Consider the following 16191-nt stretch of genomic DNA (forward strand, 5'->3'; position numbering starts at 1 on the left):
GTCTCAATTTTGATAAGAGAAAGTCAACTTTGGTTAACTTAATAATATGTTAACTAAATTTAGTCCAGTTAACATATTATTTACTGACCATCTACCATGTAACAGGGACTGTTTTACGTGCTTGGATCACATCAGTGAATAAGACAATAAAAAAATTCCCTCTTAGAGCTTTCATTTTATAGGGGAGAGACTGACAATAAACAAAATGCATGAAAAAATGATATAGACTCTTCTCAAATGTGACAAGTCCTATGTGAAAAAAGGGGAAAAAAAAGTTAAGGGGTATCAGGAGTAAGGGGAGTTGAGATTTTAAATAAAATACATCAAGGTGAGAGTTGAGCAATAATTAAAGTCAGCTATGTGGACATCCGGAAGGAACAGTGTTCTAGGCAGAGGGAATAGCAAGGCAAAATGCTTTTGGCAGGAGAACAATCAGAATGTTTGAGTAACAGCCTGGAGTTCTGTGTGACTCCTCTGAAGTGAATGAGGCAGACAGTAGTGGTAGGTGTTACGATCAGAGATGTGACAGGATAGGGGCATATCTGTAGATCTTACAGGCCTTGTGAGAAATTTGGTTTTTATTCTGAGCAAAATAAATGGCATTAAAAGGTTTTGAGCATACACTTGCAGTAATCTGACATATTTTGAAAGGGTGATCATGGCTACCATGCTGAGAACAGATTTTAGTGGAACAAGAACAGAAGCAGAGAGACCCAGCCAAGAGCTATTCTAATGATTGGAGTGGGAGAGGGTGGTAGTTTAGACCAAATGACGACAATAGAACTTGAAGAAATTGTCAAGTTCTAGAACAATGTTGAAGGTAAAGCCAATAGGATTTCCCAGTGACTCGAATGAGTGGTGTGAGAAAACATAAGAAGTGAGATTTTGGCCTGTGCAAGTAGAAAAATGAGGTTACTGCCAACAGACCTAGAAAATGGGTGGAGATCAGGAGTTCGGTTTTGGTTGTGTAAGTTTGAGGTGCCTGGTAGACCTCCATGTGGATCTGGATAAACAAGTCTCATGGTGTGAGAGAGCTGGGCTGAAGGTGAAGGTCTGGGAACCTTAAGTACGTACGTAGGATTGAAAGCCAGGAGACTAGATGAGATCACCAAGGATTAATCCTTAAGACCTCCCCAACATTGAGAGGTCTGGGACAAGAGGGAATCCAAAAAAAGAGACTGAAAATGAACAACTAGTGTTGGAGGAAAACCAAGAGAGCATTATATTCAGGAAACCAGAGGAAAAACGTGTATGGAGAGGAAGGAGTGCTCAGCTGGTGATAAGATGCTGAGAGGCCAAGTAAAATGGGAAGTGATAGTCCTATCGGATTTGGCAACACAGAGGTCACTGAATACCCTACACCAGTGGTTTCAGTGTAGTGGAGAGTGGGGGGAGGAGGTGGAAGTTGGTTACAAAGGAGGAGTGAAACAGGAAAGTGACATCTAACAGGAGAATAGGGTTTAAGGCAATTTGTTTTCCAAAGATTAGACCAATAACAACATTCTTGTATGCCTATTGAGATCATCCAGAAGAGAATGGGCCAGCTTCATAGCTTGGTTGTTAAAGCAGCTAGATCCCACGTGGCCAACCATGTGGTTCGAGTCCTGAACTCAATGACCTGAGGAACATTCTGTGTGTGTGTGTGTGTGTGTGTGGCTAAAATCTTAAAAGGAGGGCGAGATGGAGGAGAAAGGATTGCTGGGTAACCATTTCCCATGGCGGGTACTTTCTCCTTCCACTCTCTGTCTCTCTCTGGGAAGTGCATATATCTTCTAGGGGAATTTAAAAAATGGAGAGAGAGAGATGATTCAGTAGAGAATGAACAAAACAAAGATGTAGGGGAAGAGATAGTTCGTATCACCTGACCTTTGGGGAGGTGAGGAGGTGAGACCTAATGAATACTGGTTTTAGCCAAGGTGGTAGATGTTATGGTGAGAGTGCCTGCAAGTTCCCATCTGTTGGCTTTAGTAGGAAAGAGTCATCAGCTGAGAATGAGGACAAGGTGGAAGGTGGAAGGGATATGAAGAGAGAAAGCTGTATAAACAGTCATCTGGGAGAATGAATGGGCTAGAGAAGATAATATGGTGGCGGGGGAGCTGAGTTCATTTGAGACTTGCAGTCATGAAATTAAAAGACGAGTAACAAGGCTGTGGGTTTTTCTCCAGCAATGTTAAACTCCTTGTCTGTATAGAGCAGGGGGAGAGTTAGGTTTAGCATAGTTTGGGGTTTAACAAGTGAGTTCTATGAAGTAAGAGAGACAGGATATCAGGAGTATATAAAGAAAGTGGTTATGAGGATTGACTGTGGAATTTTAGCTAAAGGAGAACAGAGGACATTTCAGAGGTGAGAGACAATGACAAGACGGTAAGACCAACAGATTTGAGATCTGAAGGAATGATTTCATTACAATATTTCACTTAAGTCTCATTTATTTTTGTTATTTTCTTTCTTTCTTTCTTTCTTTCTTTCTTTCTTTCTTTCTTTCTTTCTTTCTTTTTTGGAGAGGTTTTTGCTATAGGGTGCATGCGCTTTCCAGAAAGAGAGAGACAGGGAGACAGAAAGCAAGAAATCACCCCTCATAGGAGATGACCATGCCACAATCCCTTCTCCTCCATTCTCCTTTCAGGATCTTGGGCACACATGCACACGTGCCTGGTGTGAGTTTAAGCCACCAGGTCCAGGACTCAAACCACGGTCAACTACATGAGAGTCTAGTGATATAGCCATTACACCAACTGCTGGTCCCTCTTTCTTCCTTCCTTCCTTCCTTCCTTCCTTTCTTTCTTTCTTTTTCTTTTTGAGAGGTGTTTTGCTATAGGGTGTGTGCGCTCACCAGAAAGACAGAGAGATAGACAGACAGAAAGTGAAACTCATTCCCCAGGGAGAATGGCTACACTGCAATTCCTTCTCCTCCATTCTCCTCTTGGGATCTTGAGCACATACGCACATGCGTCTGGTGTGAGTATAAGCCACTGGGCCCAAGACTCGAACCATGGTAGACTACATGGGAGTCCAGTGATGTAGCCATTACTCTATCTTCTGGTCCCTCTTTCTTTTTTCTTTCTTTCTTTCTTTTTTTTTTTAAGAGATGTTTGCTATAGGGCACATGCACTCACTGGAGAGACAGAAAGCAAGAAATCACCCCGTGGGGGGATGGTCATGCAACAATCCCTTCTCCTTCATTCCCCTCTCAGGATTTTGGCCATGCATGCATACATGCCCAGAGTGAATTTCAAGCCTCTGAAGTCCTAGACTTGAACCATGATAGGCCATGTGAAAGTCCAGTAATGTAACCATTACACCATCTGCTGATTCCAATCCCCTTTCTTTTTAAAAAACATTTTGATTATTATTATTAGTTTTAGTTTTTGCTAAAGGGTGCATGTGCTCACCAGAAAGAGACAGAGGCAGAGAGAGAGAGAGGGAAAGTGAGAAATCACTCCACAGGGGGAATGGCCACCCTGCAATTGCTTCTCCTCCAGTCTCCTCTAGGAATTTTGGGTACACACATGCACCCAGCGTGTTTTTCAAGCCACTAGGTCAAGACTCAAATAACAAAGTTAGCTATGTAGGATCCAGCTACCTTAACCAGCTCACCACCAGCCAACCCCGATACTCCCCTTTCTTAAGACAAGTGATATTGGTTCTTGATTTACCATAATAGTATTAAGGTATAGGTAGTGTTCAACCAGGGCAAAGACCAGCAAGGCAATATACAAATCACCAACTTTTGGGAAACACTAAGTTTCCTTCAAATTTTTCCCACTAAAAATTCTATCCAACTCAAAGTGACTAGAAGAGTATTTGATCCCATTTCTTGGAGATAATATGAACAAATATTCTAACCAAGTGATTTTCAGAATTTTTAGAAAGTTTTGAATTCTTAAAAAATTACTGAAGATCCCAGATAACAGCTGTAGGCATTTTCAGTATTAAAAATTAAAACTGAGGGGCCAGCACGTGGCATGGTGGTTAAGGCACTGAACTCCTACATGGCCAACTGCTGTTCTAGTCCCAGACCTGGCAGCTTGCTTTCTCTCTTTTCCTCTTTCGCTTTCTCTTTCTGGTAAGTGCATGTGCCCTATATCAAATTTAAAAAAAAATAATAATAATTTTAAAATTAATAATAAAAAATTAAAACTGAGAACTTTAAACATATTTATGTATTCATTCATTAAAAATAACAAGAACCCCATTACATGCTCACATCAATACCATATATTTATTTTTAAAAAATACACTTTTCTGAAACAAAGAAAAGGAGAAGGGTGGCATTGTTTTACATTTGTGTAAGTCTCTCATGTCCAGCTGAATGGATGATAGTTGGTTCCTCACAGCTATTTCTACAATCATCCGTTGTAATAGCACATGTCTGAGGAACTACTGTATCCTTGTGAGAAAACAAAGGAAAACAGGCAAATGATGTCTTAGGAGAATTATGAAAATAGTTTCCTTTTGGATCCCCTGGGAATGTTTTATAGATTGTTTTTAGAGAGCTACTGGACTGCTGGCTAAGAGTGGGAATGAGAGACTCAAAGTTCTTTAAGGCCATCGTTCAAGAGTGTGGAATAGTAGACAGACTCATGAAGAAGGATCAAAAATACAGGGTTTTTATCAGAAGGTATCTGTGGGTCTCAGTTTCTTCTGTTCTGTGAAATAGAAATGTCACCCCAGACCATTTCATAGATCTAATGAGGGCTACATGAGACCATAGAAGAGGACGTCGAGAGCTTTTATGCTCTACAATGCACTGTCTAGAACATCCTTGCACATTATTAAACACTACCCCTCTGGCCCATGAAAATACAAACTTTTTTTGAACTGGTGGCCTGTTAGCAGGTTTGCTAGGACTTCTAGCTTTGCTAATGACCGTCTGGGTTTTCTTTGCAGCTAACAAATGGAATACCCCAGCTGGAATACCGCTGTCCAGGTGGATTCTATGGAAACCTATCCTCCCAGCGCCATGTGAATGACCAAGAATGGCACTCCATACTGGTAGAGGAGATGGACACTTCCATTCGCCTGTTGGTTGATAATATGGGCAATGCCTCCCTTGCCATACCAGAGAACTGCCAAGGTCTCATATCAGAGAGACACCTCTTGTTGGGTGGCCTTGTCCTTTCTCATTCTTCCTCAAATGTCTCCCGGGGCTTTGAAGGCTGCTTGGATGCTGTTATGGTCAATGGAGAGGCACTGGAGCTGCTGGTTCATGGCAAGAAGGTCACAGGCTTGTTGGAGAGGCAAGCTCTCACCCAGTGCTGCGTCCACAGTGACGGCTGCAGCCAGAACCCATGCCTCAATGGTGGGATGTGCTCACAGACCCAGGGGTCAGGTAAGGGTGTGGGGGGGAACCTCAAGGTTTATCTCAGAAGACTTTTGAAAAGACCATGACATGTTGAGCTAGCAATCATATGTCACTGTAGAGTTTACAAAGCATGTTCCTTAACCACAGCTCTTGAGGGAGGGAGGGAAGAAAGCCATAAATAGCTCATTTTATAGCTTTGGAAACTGCTAGGCTCTAAGGGATACTTAGAGAAGTGAAGGAACTTGCCCAAAGTCACGTGGCTTTCAAGCAGGAGAGACTTGTCAGGGTGGAGATCTTAGTGGAGAACTGCTGCTTCCCGAAACCAAGTTTCATGTCTTCTTTCTCTATCTCATATCAAGTTGGGATCTGCTAGGTCTACACTAGAGGAAGCCAGAAGTCTTCTTTCTCCTTCAACAAGAACTATCTTTCTTTGTACTTTCTGGGCGGATGAAGAACCTAGGATGTAGAGTTGAGTTACTCACATTGTAATGTTGTTGGTCTATGCGAAGTCTGTTGGTTCTCCTTTAATCTAGATGTCATTCCTTTCCTCTCCTCCAGCTCCAGGGGCAAACATTTAAACTTTGTTTTGTTTGATGAGAGAAAGAGAGAGAGAGATGAGTATTTCTGACAAGATCTAACCATGTCATGGCCCTCCTGTCCCAGCCTCTCAGATAGCCAGGATGGCAGGCATGCTCCTGGCCTGCTAAGCTGGCCTGGGAACTAAAGCCGGACCCTCCATGTAGCCCCAGCCACCATGCAGGGGCACTCTCCTGTTTGAGCCAGCACAGCTTTGTCCATTTAAAGAGTTTTGTTTTATTTTGTTTTTAATTTGATGTTGGGTGCATGAACTCACCGGGATGGGTTGGGGCGGGGGGAATGTGGGAAGTGAGAAAGTGCCCACCAGGGAGGATGGCCACACCAGAATCCCTTCCCTTCCATTCTCCTCTCAGGTTTTGGGTATGCATGCACATGTGTCCAGCATGGTTTTCAAGCCACTGGGTCTGGAATTTGAGCCATATAGTCAGTCATGTGGAATCCAGCCACCCTAACCCCACACCACCAGTTGACCTCCATTTAAAGTTTCTAAATGAATTTTTGTCAAATGTATACTACTCTTTTTCATGTATTTGATTTTTTTTATTACAACTTGTTTTTATTTTATATTTTTCCACAAACATTTACTTTACATAGCAAAGAATTTTAGCTCATATGTATTTGAATTTTAATTTATGTAAGTGGTCTGTAATTTTTCACACTTTCACTTAGTCCCCCATTTTTAAGATTCATCATGCTGCCATAAGTGATTCTTTTTCTTAAGAGAGGTTTTTGCTACAGAGCACATGTGCTCACTGGAGAGACAGAGAGAAACAGAGAGACAGAAAGCGAGAAATCACACCCCAGGGGGATGACCATACTGCAATCCCTTCTTTTCCATACTCCTCTCAGGATTTGGGACACACACACACATGTGTCAGGAGTAAGTTTTAAGCTGCCATGTCTGGGGCTCGAACCACAGTTGACTAGGTGGGAGTCCAACAATGTAACCACTATGCCGTGCTATGGCTCCTGCTGTGAGCAATTCTTATTCATTACTTTTAATTGTGGCTCAATACTCCATGGTGTGCACACACATTTTCCCTCTCCACTCTCCCAGAAATAACTCCCATCTCCATCAATAGTGCTGCAGTGTACATCATCATATGGTCTCCTTATGAATCTGTATGTTGCCCAAAGTCACGTGGCTTTCAAGCAGGAGAGACTTGTCAGGGTGGAGATCTTAGTGGAGAACTGCTGCTTCCCGAAACCAAGTTTCATGTCTTCTTTCTCTATCTCATATCAAGTTGGGATCTGCTAGGTCTACACTAGAGGAAGCCAGAAGTCTTCTTTCTCCTTCAACAAGAACTATCTTTCTTTGTACTTTCTGGGCGGATGAAGAACCTAGGATGTAGAGTTGAGTTACTCACATTGTAATGTTGTTGGTCTATGCGAAGTCTGTTGGTTCTCCTTTAATCTAGATGTCATTCCTTTCCTCTCCTCCAGCTCCAGGGGCAAACATTTAAACTTTGTTTTGTTTGATGAGAGAAAGAGAGAGAGAGATGAGTATTTCTGACAAGATCTAACCATGTCATGGCCCTCCTGTCCCAGCCTCTCAGATAGCCAGGATGGCAGGCATGCTCCTGGCCTGCTAAGCTGGCCTGGGAACTAAAGCCGGACCCTCCATGTAGCCCCAGCCACCATGCAGGGGCACTCTCCTGTTTGAGCCAGCACAGCTTTGTCCATTTAAAGAGTTTTGTTTTATTTTGTTTTTAATTTGATGTTGGGTGCATGAACTCACCGGGATGGGTTGGGGCGGGGGGAATGTGGGAAGTGAGAAAGTGCCCACCAGGGAGGATGGCCACACCAGAATCCCTTCCCTTCCATTCTCCTCTCAGGTTTTGGGTATGCATGCACATGTGTCCAGCATGGTTTTCAAGCCACTGGGTCTGGAATTTGAGCCATATAGTCAGTCATGTGGAATCCAGCCACCCTAACCCCACACCACCAGTTGACCTCCATTTAAAGTTTCTAAATGAATTTTTGTCAAATGTATACTACTCTTTTTCATGTATTTGATTTTTTTTATTACAACTTGTTTTTATTTTATATTTTTCCACAAACATTTACTTTACATAGCAAAGAATTTTAGCTCATATGTATTTGAATTTTAATTTATGTAAGTGGTCTGTAATTTTTCACACTTTCACTTAGTCCCCCATTTTTAAGATTCATCATGCTGCCATAAGTGATTCTTTTTCTTAAGAGAGGTTTTTGCTACAGAGCACATGTGCTCACTGGAGAGACAGAGAGAAACAGAGAGACAGAAAGCGAGAAATCACACCCCAGGGGGATGACCATACTGCAATCCCTTCTTTTCCATACTCCTCTCAGGATTTGGGACACACACACACATGTGTCAGGAGTAAGTTTTAAGCTGCCATGTCTGGGGCTCGAACCACAGTTGACTATGTGGGAGTCCAACAATGTAACCACTATGCCGTGCTATGGCTCCTGCTGTGAGCAATTCTTATTCATTACTTTTAATTGTGGCTCAATACTCCATGGTGTGCACACACATTTTCCCTCTCCACTCTCCCAGAAATAACTCCCATCTCCATCAATAGTGCTGCAGTGTACATCATCATATGGTCTCCTTATGAATCTGTATGTGTTTCCTTCACACATACATGCAGGTGGAATTCACATATCCAAGGTATGTGAATAATTACTCTAATAAAACCAGGCCAAATTGCTTTCAGAGTGGCCACAGCAGTTTACACCTTACCATCCATGCATGAGATTCCTATGTCACATGTGACATCTCACTTCTGAATTTTGCCTGGCTAATTGTACTGTCATTTCTACCTGCAAAATACCCAAGGAGTCAGTCTTCTCTCCATCCCCACTGCCATTACTCTGACCTAAGCCCCCATCACCTCTTGGCTTTTCTTTCTTTTTCCCTTTTTAAAAACTTTTGCCTGAGGGCAAACAGAGAGAAAGAGGAAAAGTGAGAAAGCACCTTAATGAGAGATGGTCATGCTGCAATCCTTCATCTCTCCTTCCTTTTAGGATTTTGGGCATGCACACACATGCACCTGACACATCTTTCAAGCTGCTGGATCTAGGACTGGAACCGTCCTGTTGGCCAGGTGGGATCCAGCCACCTAACCACCACACCACAGCTGGCTTATCTCTTACTCTTCCTATGATACCAGCCACCTCCCTGTTATTCTTGGCTTTTCTCTCCCTCTGTCCCCCAGCAGGCAACAGTGAGACCTTTATGAAATGTAGATCTCAGCAGAGTGCTTGCCTCTTCTGGTCGGAAGTGTCCCCTTGCCCATGCTGTGAGGACAGAATCGAAGTTGCTACATGTGGCTCACACTGCCTGAGGCTCAGACCCTGAAGCTCTGCTCTCCTAGCTCCTCACTAGGTTGGCCACGCTGTGTGGTTTGAGTTCCTTTGGGACCAGCAGATGGCATAATGGTTACATAGCTGGACTCCCACATGGTTGACTGCAATTTGAGCCCCGACTCAGTGGCTTAAAACACACCAGGCATGTGCACATGTGTGGCCAAGATCCCAGGAGGAGACTGGAGGAGAAGGGATTGCAGCATGGCCATCGCCCCTTAGGGGTAATTTCTTGCTTTCTGTCTCTCTGGAGAGCACATGTACTCGATAGCAAAAATCTCTCTTAAGAAAACCCAAAAAACTAATTTTATTATAATTACAGAGATGCTGATTTTATAGGTAACTGTCTAGATATGAACCCCATTTGCTAGCTGTGCGGCCCTGAGCACATGCCATGTTCTCTGTGTCTCCTTTCCTCATCCACCACCTCGTACCTGCCACCCGATGATTGTAGCAGCTCTGGGTCCTCATGAGGGCCACACAAGCTAGTACAAGAAGATGCTTAGCCTGCTGACTAGCGCTAAATAAGTGTTTGTTACTACTCTTATTATTATTTTGCTCCTCCTGCTCTGCCTGTTTCCTAATTTTTAGAGGGCAGAGGCCTAGTGTTCTCGCTCGGCAGGTCACCAAGGCCCAGCATGGTGCTTTTTACTCTGTTTTAATTTTCTATAGGGTGAGTGCACTCATCAGAGAGAGAGGCAAAGTGAGAAATCATCCCTCAGCAGGGATGGCCACACCACAATCCCTTCTCCTCCATTCTCCTCTTGGGATTTGCGGCACTTGCACACATGTGCCCAGTGTGTCTCTCAAGCCTCTGGGTCTGGGGTTCAAACCACCAGTAGGCCGTGTGGGATCCAGCTGCCTTAACCTGCACACCACTGTCTGGTCCCTAGTGCAGTTGTTGATACAGAGGAAACATTCATGAAATAAAACATTATCGAATGGCCGTGTCAACGTGGGTTTGAGGTCTCCTGTGGCTGCGAGGCCAGTGCACCCTCTCACTTTCCTTCTCTTTCTCCCAGGCTATGTCTGCAAGTGCCCGCCGCAGTTCTCTGGGAAGCACTGTGAACGAGGAAGAGAGAACTGCACTTCCACATCCTGCCTGGAAGGTGGAACTTGCATTTCCTCTCCGGAAGGAGCTTCCTGTGACTGCCCTCACCCTTACACGGGAGACAGGTGAGCACAGGGGAGGGAGGCCGGCTGCTATTGGCTCCATACTCTGGGTTTTGTGCCACTAGGAAATGACTTCTATACTCTGACCTCTGGAAGGGCCACTGGGAAACCAGGGCTGGGTGCTCCAGAGACCTGGCGTCTAGGCCTTTTCCCTGCGTTAAGGCTTCTCCATTTAACCATGTACATCAGCACATGAGGGAAGAAGAAGGTTCTTAACATGACAGATTTCCCAAGCCTTCTCAGAATCTATTGAATCAGACTCACAGACTGAGGCCAGAAATCTGCACTTAGAACCCGCTCCTCAGGTAGTTCTGATCTTTGCTGACATCTGAAATGGCTAAAGCACGTATTCTCTTACTCTGGTCCGTGACCTCCTAGAGAGTGGCCTGGGGAATGTGGTTCCTCTTGGTACAAGCACTGCCGTTCCTCGAACCCTCTGTGCCTCATACTGTACTGGGTTGTGGGAGTTATTATAAGGGGAAGAGAATCATATCTAGAATCCTAGAGGTAAAGAGATTTGGGCAATTATCTGATTTTTCTGGTTCCCAAACTTGGGAACCTTTACAAAATCAGGAGGGAGATTTGTTTAAAAAGAAAAATTTAGTTTTTACCCAGACTCACTGATTCAGAATCTCCAAAAATGGGCCTGGTTTTTATTCCTAACAACTTCCGTGATGCCTTGCATACTCAGCCGGCGTATAACAGCCAGTCATGTAGTCCACGCAGTTGTGTTAGACTGGGAAACAGGCTGAAGGTGGGAAGGGCTGCCCAAGGTCGCCCTGTGTGGTGATGACCTGACTCCATTTTCTTGGCACCTGGCATTTCCTGCCCCACTTCATGCCCTGCTTTGCAGCAGAGAATGACGCCCACTCATCAGATGTGTTGGGAGGATCCGTCATGGAGAAAGTGGTGCTTGTATTTTAAAAGAGGAACTTGGGAAGGTGACAATTAGTCCAAAAGAACAAACTGTTAGTGATGAAAAGTCAGACACTGAGCGATGCTTAGAACTCAAGTGGGAGGAAAACCTTCCCTAATGTCCCTCAAAAGTGGATGAAGTTGGCCATCAAAGGCTCAGGAGCCTTACACCATGGAATGCCAAGCTGAAGGCGACCTGAGCTGAGACATAGTCTCAAGTGCTTTCTCTGGGCAAGTTGCCCAGTACCGGCAGCTAGTCTGTGCAGGGCCACGCTGGGCTCCTGTGACCTCCTGGTGAAGAACAGTAGGTGACACTGGTGCCCGGGGCACCAGTACTGACTGCTGACTTGCATTGCATCTGGAACCCTGACCTTATTGCTACAGGGAAGCTGGTCTGCTGGATGCCACCATTGCAGAAACATGGTTGAAAACCTGGCTTCGTTGCTAGAGAGTATATCCAGTGCCCAGCTCTCGTTGGTGTGTAATAATGGACATCCCCAGATTCCCGGAGCCCAGTGAGCTGCAGCTGAGGCCCCTACATTATTAGTGAAGGAGAAAAAGTCCTGATGTTGATATGTTTGATCATTATCTTTTCTTGCGGGGGGTGGAGGGCAGCAAAAGGAAGGGGTAGACTTGAGGGCAGGGCTCCCTCAAGTCTATAGATCTGTGTAAAAGGGGACATGGAAAGGGAATATAACATCTCAGCCCTCTGACAACTTCTGTCTCTGCAGGTGTGAAATGAAAGCAAGGGGCTGCTCAGAAGGACACTGTCTAGTCACTCCTGCGATCAAAAGGGGGGACTGGGGACAGCAGGAGTTACTGATCATCTTGGTGGCCATAGTGCTGATCATCATAGTCACTGGCGGGATGCTCCTCTACTGCCGCCGTTGCAAGTCTCACAAGCCCGTGGCCATGGAGGACCCAGATCTCCTAGCCAGGAGTGTTGGTGTCGATACCCAGACCATGCCTGCCATCGAGCTCAACCCCCTGAGCACCAGCTCCTGCAACAACTTGAGCCAACCAGAGCCCTGTAAGACCTCAGTTCCGAATGAACTCGTCACTTTTGGACCCAGCTCTAAGCAACGGCCAATGGTCTGCAGTGTGCCTCCCAGACTCCCACCAGCTGTGGTTCCTTCTGACAATGAGGCTGTGATTAAGAGAACCTGGTCGGGCGAGGAGATGGGTCAGTATAGCCAGAGCCCCTTAGCCTCCAGTGTGAATGAGATGGGGTGGTAGGCCTAAATGCTTAGTCATCTGAGGGCAGGTGTTTTTAGTCACCACCTGGTCCAATCCTTTAAGACGAGACACAGGGACCAGCAGTTGGCCTAATGGCTATGTCGCTGGACTCCCATGTAGTCTGCCGTGGTTTGAGACCCAGACCTGGTAGCTTCAACTCATGCCGGGCGCGTGTGCGTGCCTGCCCAAGATCCCAATGGGAGAATGGAGGAGAAGGGATTGCAATGTGGCCATCTCCCCTGGAGGGTGATTTCTCGCTTTCTGTCTCTCTCTCTCTCTCTGTCTTTCTGGTGAGTGCACAGGCCCTATAGCAAAAACCTCTCAAAAAAAAAAAAAAGATGGGACAGAAAGGAAGGCATCCAAGATCCAAGGTCTAGTGCACCAATGGCTAGACTAGATGCCAGGTCTCTCAGCTCAGAGTCTGTGGCTCTTTCTGTTGCACCATGATCCACTCCTTTAAATGGGATTGATGTTCTCAGAAGAAACTTGTAAGTCTCTGCATAGGGTTGGGTAGAATCCCTGGAGTGAAAGGGAACTTCTGCACATTCGTGCTTTTCTGGGAAAGGAAAGAGAAGCAGTGGTCCAAGCTTTGGTCACCCATTCTGGAGGTGAGGTATTCTTGGGCCAGACCTTCACCTCCCTCTGGTCTCTGGCTCAAAAGGAGGTGAATATGTAAAGCACTTTATATTTTCTGGTGCATTTGCCAGTAGTTACAAGAGTTATTGGCACTATTTGTCCATCAAGTGACTGGGGCCCTGAAGAGGGTATGACTTGTTTGGTTTCCCCAAGTTGTTCAGCAACTGAACAGTCCAAATCAGGACTCCTGGCCTGGTTTCCAAGCCGCATCCCATTTCACCCCTCTGTGATACACACCATCATTTCTGAGTCCGTTGGATTCTATATATGACTTAAGCTGCCAGAGATGGCACGCACAAACAGCCATGTAGCTGCCGCACCCTGGGCCAGCCCGTTGCGTGCTGAGTTATATATGGCGGCTATAGGGCCAGATGGAGTCTCCCCAGGCAAACTCGGTACTTACCCTGTCTTGCTGTTCTCTTCCAGTGTACCCCACTGGGGCCACAGTCTGGCCCCCTACTTACTCCAGGAAGGAATGCTGGGAGTACCCCCACTCCGCAGTGACCCAGGGCCCTCGGCCGCCCTCACCTCACCACCACCCTTCAGCTGTGATGCCGGATTCCACTGGCCTCTATGGAGGCTTCCCCTTCCCCCTGGAGCTGGAAAACAAGCGGGCACCCCTCCCACCTCGTTACAGCAACCAGAACCTGGAAGATCTGATGCCCCCGCGGCCCCCCAGTCCCAGGGAGAGACTGCTCGCCCCCTGTCTCAACGAGTACACAGCCATCAGCTACTACCACTCGAAGTTCCGGCAGGGAGCGGGAGGGCCCTGCGTGGCAGAGGGGGGCTACAAAGGTGTGAGTATGCGCCTCAGCCGGGCTGGGCCCTCTTATGCCGACTGTGCACTGGAGGGGGCACCTCCCACAGACCGGGGCCAGCCCCGGCCCCCTCCCAACTACGAGGGCTCCGACATGGTGGAGAGTGATTACGGGAGCTGCGAGGAGGTCATGTTCTAGCTTCTGTTCTCAGAGGAAGGCAGGCGGGAGGCCAAGGACTTGGCACCTTCCTCTGTCTCATAGGGAGTGAGTTGAGTGTGTCCGGGAAAGGGGGAGGGAAGCCCCCATACCCAGTCCTTGAAATGTGCTCTCCGGACCCCCAGCTTGTCCCTGAAGGTGGAGGGAAGCTGAGGTCAGAGCTTCAGAAACAGCATGAGGGCCCCCAGGGAGAGGATGAGCCAGAGCAGTTACGCTGGAAAACCAGGCCTGCCTGGCTCCTGAGATGGGCAAGAGACAGGCTGTCTGACTGACTCGCCATCTCAGTCCCCAGGGCAGCAGGTATGAACTTCCAGGCCGGCTCTGCCAGGACGCCTTGTTAGACCTGCCCACAGCTCCGCTTAGGAGGCTGGCAGGTTCACAACACCCGACATGAAGAAAAGTCTGGGGTCACCGGCGGAGTCCCCCTGGGGACAGAGTGGCGAGCAGCAGGTGAGCAGGTCACCTGCACACCCTGCCTCATTGCACCCCCTGCCTGCTATCGGGGTCCTGCCTCACAGGCACTGTGCTAGGCACCAGGGTTAATATGGTGCCTGAGGGCCACGAGGGCTCCAGAGGAGTGCCCCTGGGGCCCCAGTCTCTCTGAAACCAGAGACAGAGGAACATGCTTCGCCCCTTGAAGTCACATGACTTTCTGCCAGCCAGGGCCTATGGGATCCGCATAGCCCTGAACCTTTGTTAAAGAACTCACACCTCATGACTCTGGGTCCTCTTCGTCCCAAGTTTCCTAGGCACTTTTGGCCAAAGGCAGGAAGGAAATCATTCACTTAAAAAAACTCTTAGGCACTTTTGGACCTTGCTGTCTGGATGAGGTCCCCCATAGGGATTTTTTCTCCCCTAGACACAAGGAACTCTGAACTCCAGTTCAGGGCAGGGTGGAAGCAGGGAGCCAGACAGCAGTGTCTGGGCTGGACGCCCTGCCCTTTCCTGTCCGTCCATCTCAGAAGCCTGCCAATCAAGTGTTACCTGCAGCGACTCAACCCTACGCATGGAGGGTCAATGTGGGCACATGTCTACAAATGTGGGCATCTATGTATAGTGTGTGTGTACACATGTGCAGAGTGTATGTAGCCAGGGGTGGTGGGGACCAGAAGCCACCCTGGCCTCTGGTGGCTTCACCAATCCCTCCCCTACCAGTTCCTCCCTTTGGTCCACTGCCTTTTCATGTGTGTTTTTTCTGGAGACAAAAGTCAAAAGGAAGAGACTCCTACCCACAGAGTTGCTGTTTACAGCAAAAGGGAGCTGGTGGGTGAGAACGTACTCGTGCGAGTGGTTCATGGCTGTGCGTGTGACTGTGAGCGCGTGTGATGGGATGCGTGGGCTTGTCGGTTGTTTGGATTTTTTTTTTTAACAATAAAGTATCTTTTTTACTGTTATTGCCTGTGTCACTTTAGCCTGTTTGAGGTCGGGTCAGGGGAACTACAGGAATAGATACAGGTCCTTCCAAGCCAGAATTCACGGAGTTTGGTAACTGGTAGAGATCCTAGAGATCATCGCTATTCCCAGACCTGGTAAAACTGCAGAAATAGGGACCAGTAGGTGGCATGGTGGTTAAGGCGCTGGACACTCCCACATGGCCAACGGGGGTTCAAGTCCTGGACCTGGTGGCTTGCTTTCTCACTTCTTCTCTCTCTCACTCTCACCCTCTGTCTCTCTCTGGTCAAATTAAAAATCAATGAATGAGTAAATGAATAATAAAATAAATAGTTATAAAAAAAACCCTGCAGAAATAAATTCCCGAATTCTCCTGCAGAAACACAAAATCAGAACCCCTAGGAGTGGGGTCCAGAAAACCATTTGAGAAAAAAAGCCTGCAACTGTGATGCAGTTGGATCAAATCTCTAAATTCAAACATGGGAAAACCGAGGCTCTGGGTGCTGAGTCCACTAACCTGCAGGTCAGCAAAAGGCCTTAGACCAGGCACAGGGACTCTCGCCCCAGCCAGCACTCTTCACACCACCACGTTCGTTGGGCAGAGAGGAGTTTGTG

General features: G+C 46.8%; 1 protein-coding gene across 1 annotated transcript in view; it reads left to right on the forward strand.

Moving 5' to 3' along the window:
- Nucleotides 1-14565, forward strand: part of FAT2 (FAT atypical cadherin 2) — a 71841-nt gene extending 57276 nt beyond the window's left edge. The window contains exons 20-23 of the mRNA XM_006150827.3: nt 4891-5332; nt 10273-10426; nt 12070-12521; nt 13637-14565. Of these exons, the coding sequence (XP_006150889.1) occupies nt 4891-5332; nt 10273-10426; nt 12070-12521; nt 13637-14166 (1578 nt within the window). The 3' untranslated portion in view covers nt 14167-14565. The remainder of the gene's footprint in view (nt 1-4890; nt 5333-10272; nt 10427-12069; nt 12522-13636) is intronic.
- The last annotated feature ends 1626 nt before the right edge of the window (nt 14566-16191 follow it).

The sequence above is a fragment of the Tupaia chinensis genome, unplaced genomic scaffold (genome assembly GCF_000334495.1).
Source record: "Tupaia chinensis unplaced genomic scaffold, TupChi_1.0 Scaffold000301_1, whole genome shotgun sequence".
NCBI classification, from domain to species: domain Eukaryota; kingdom Metazoa; phylum Chordata; class Mammalia; order Scandentia; family Tupaiidae; genus Tupaia; species Tupaia belangeri.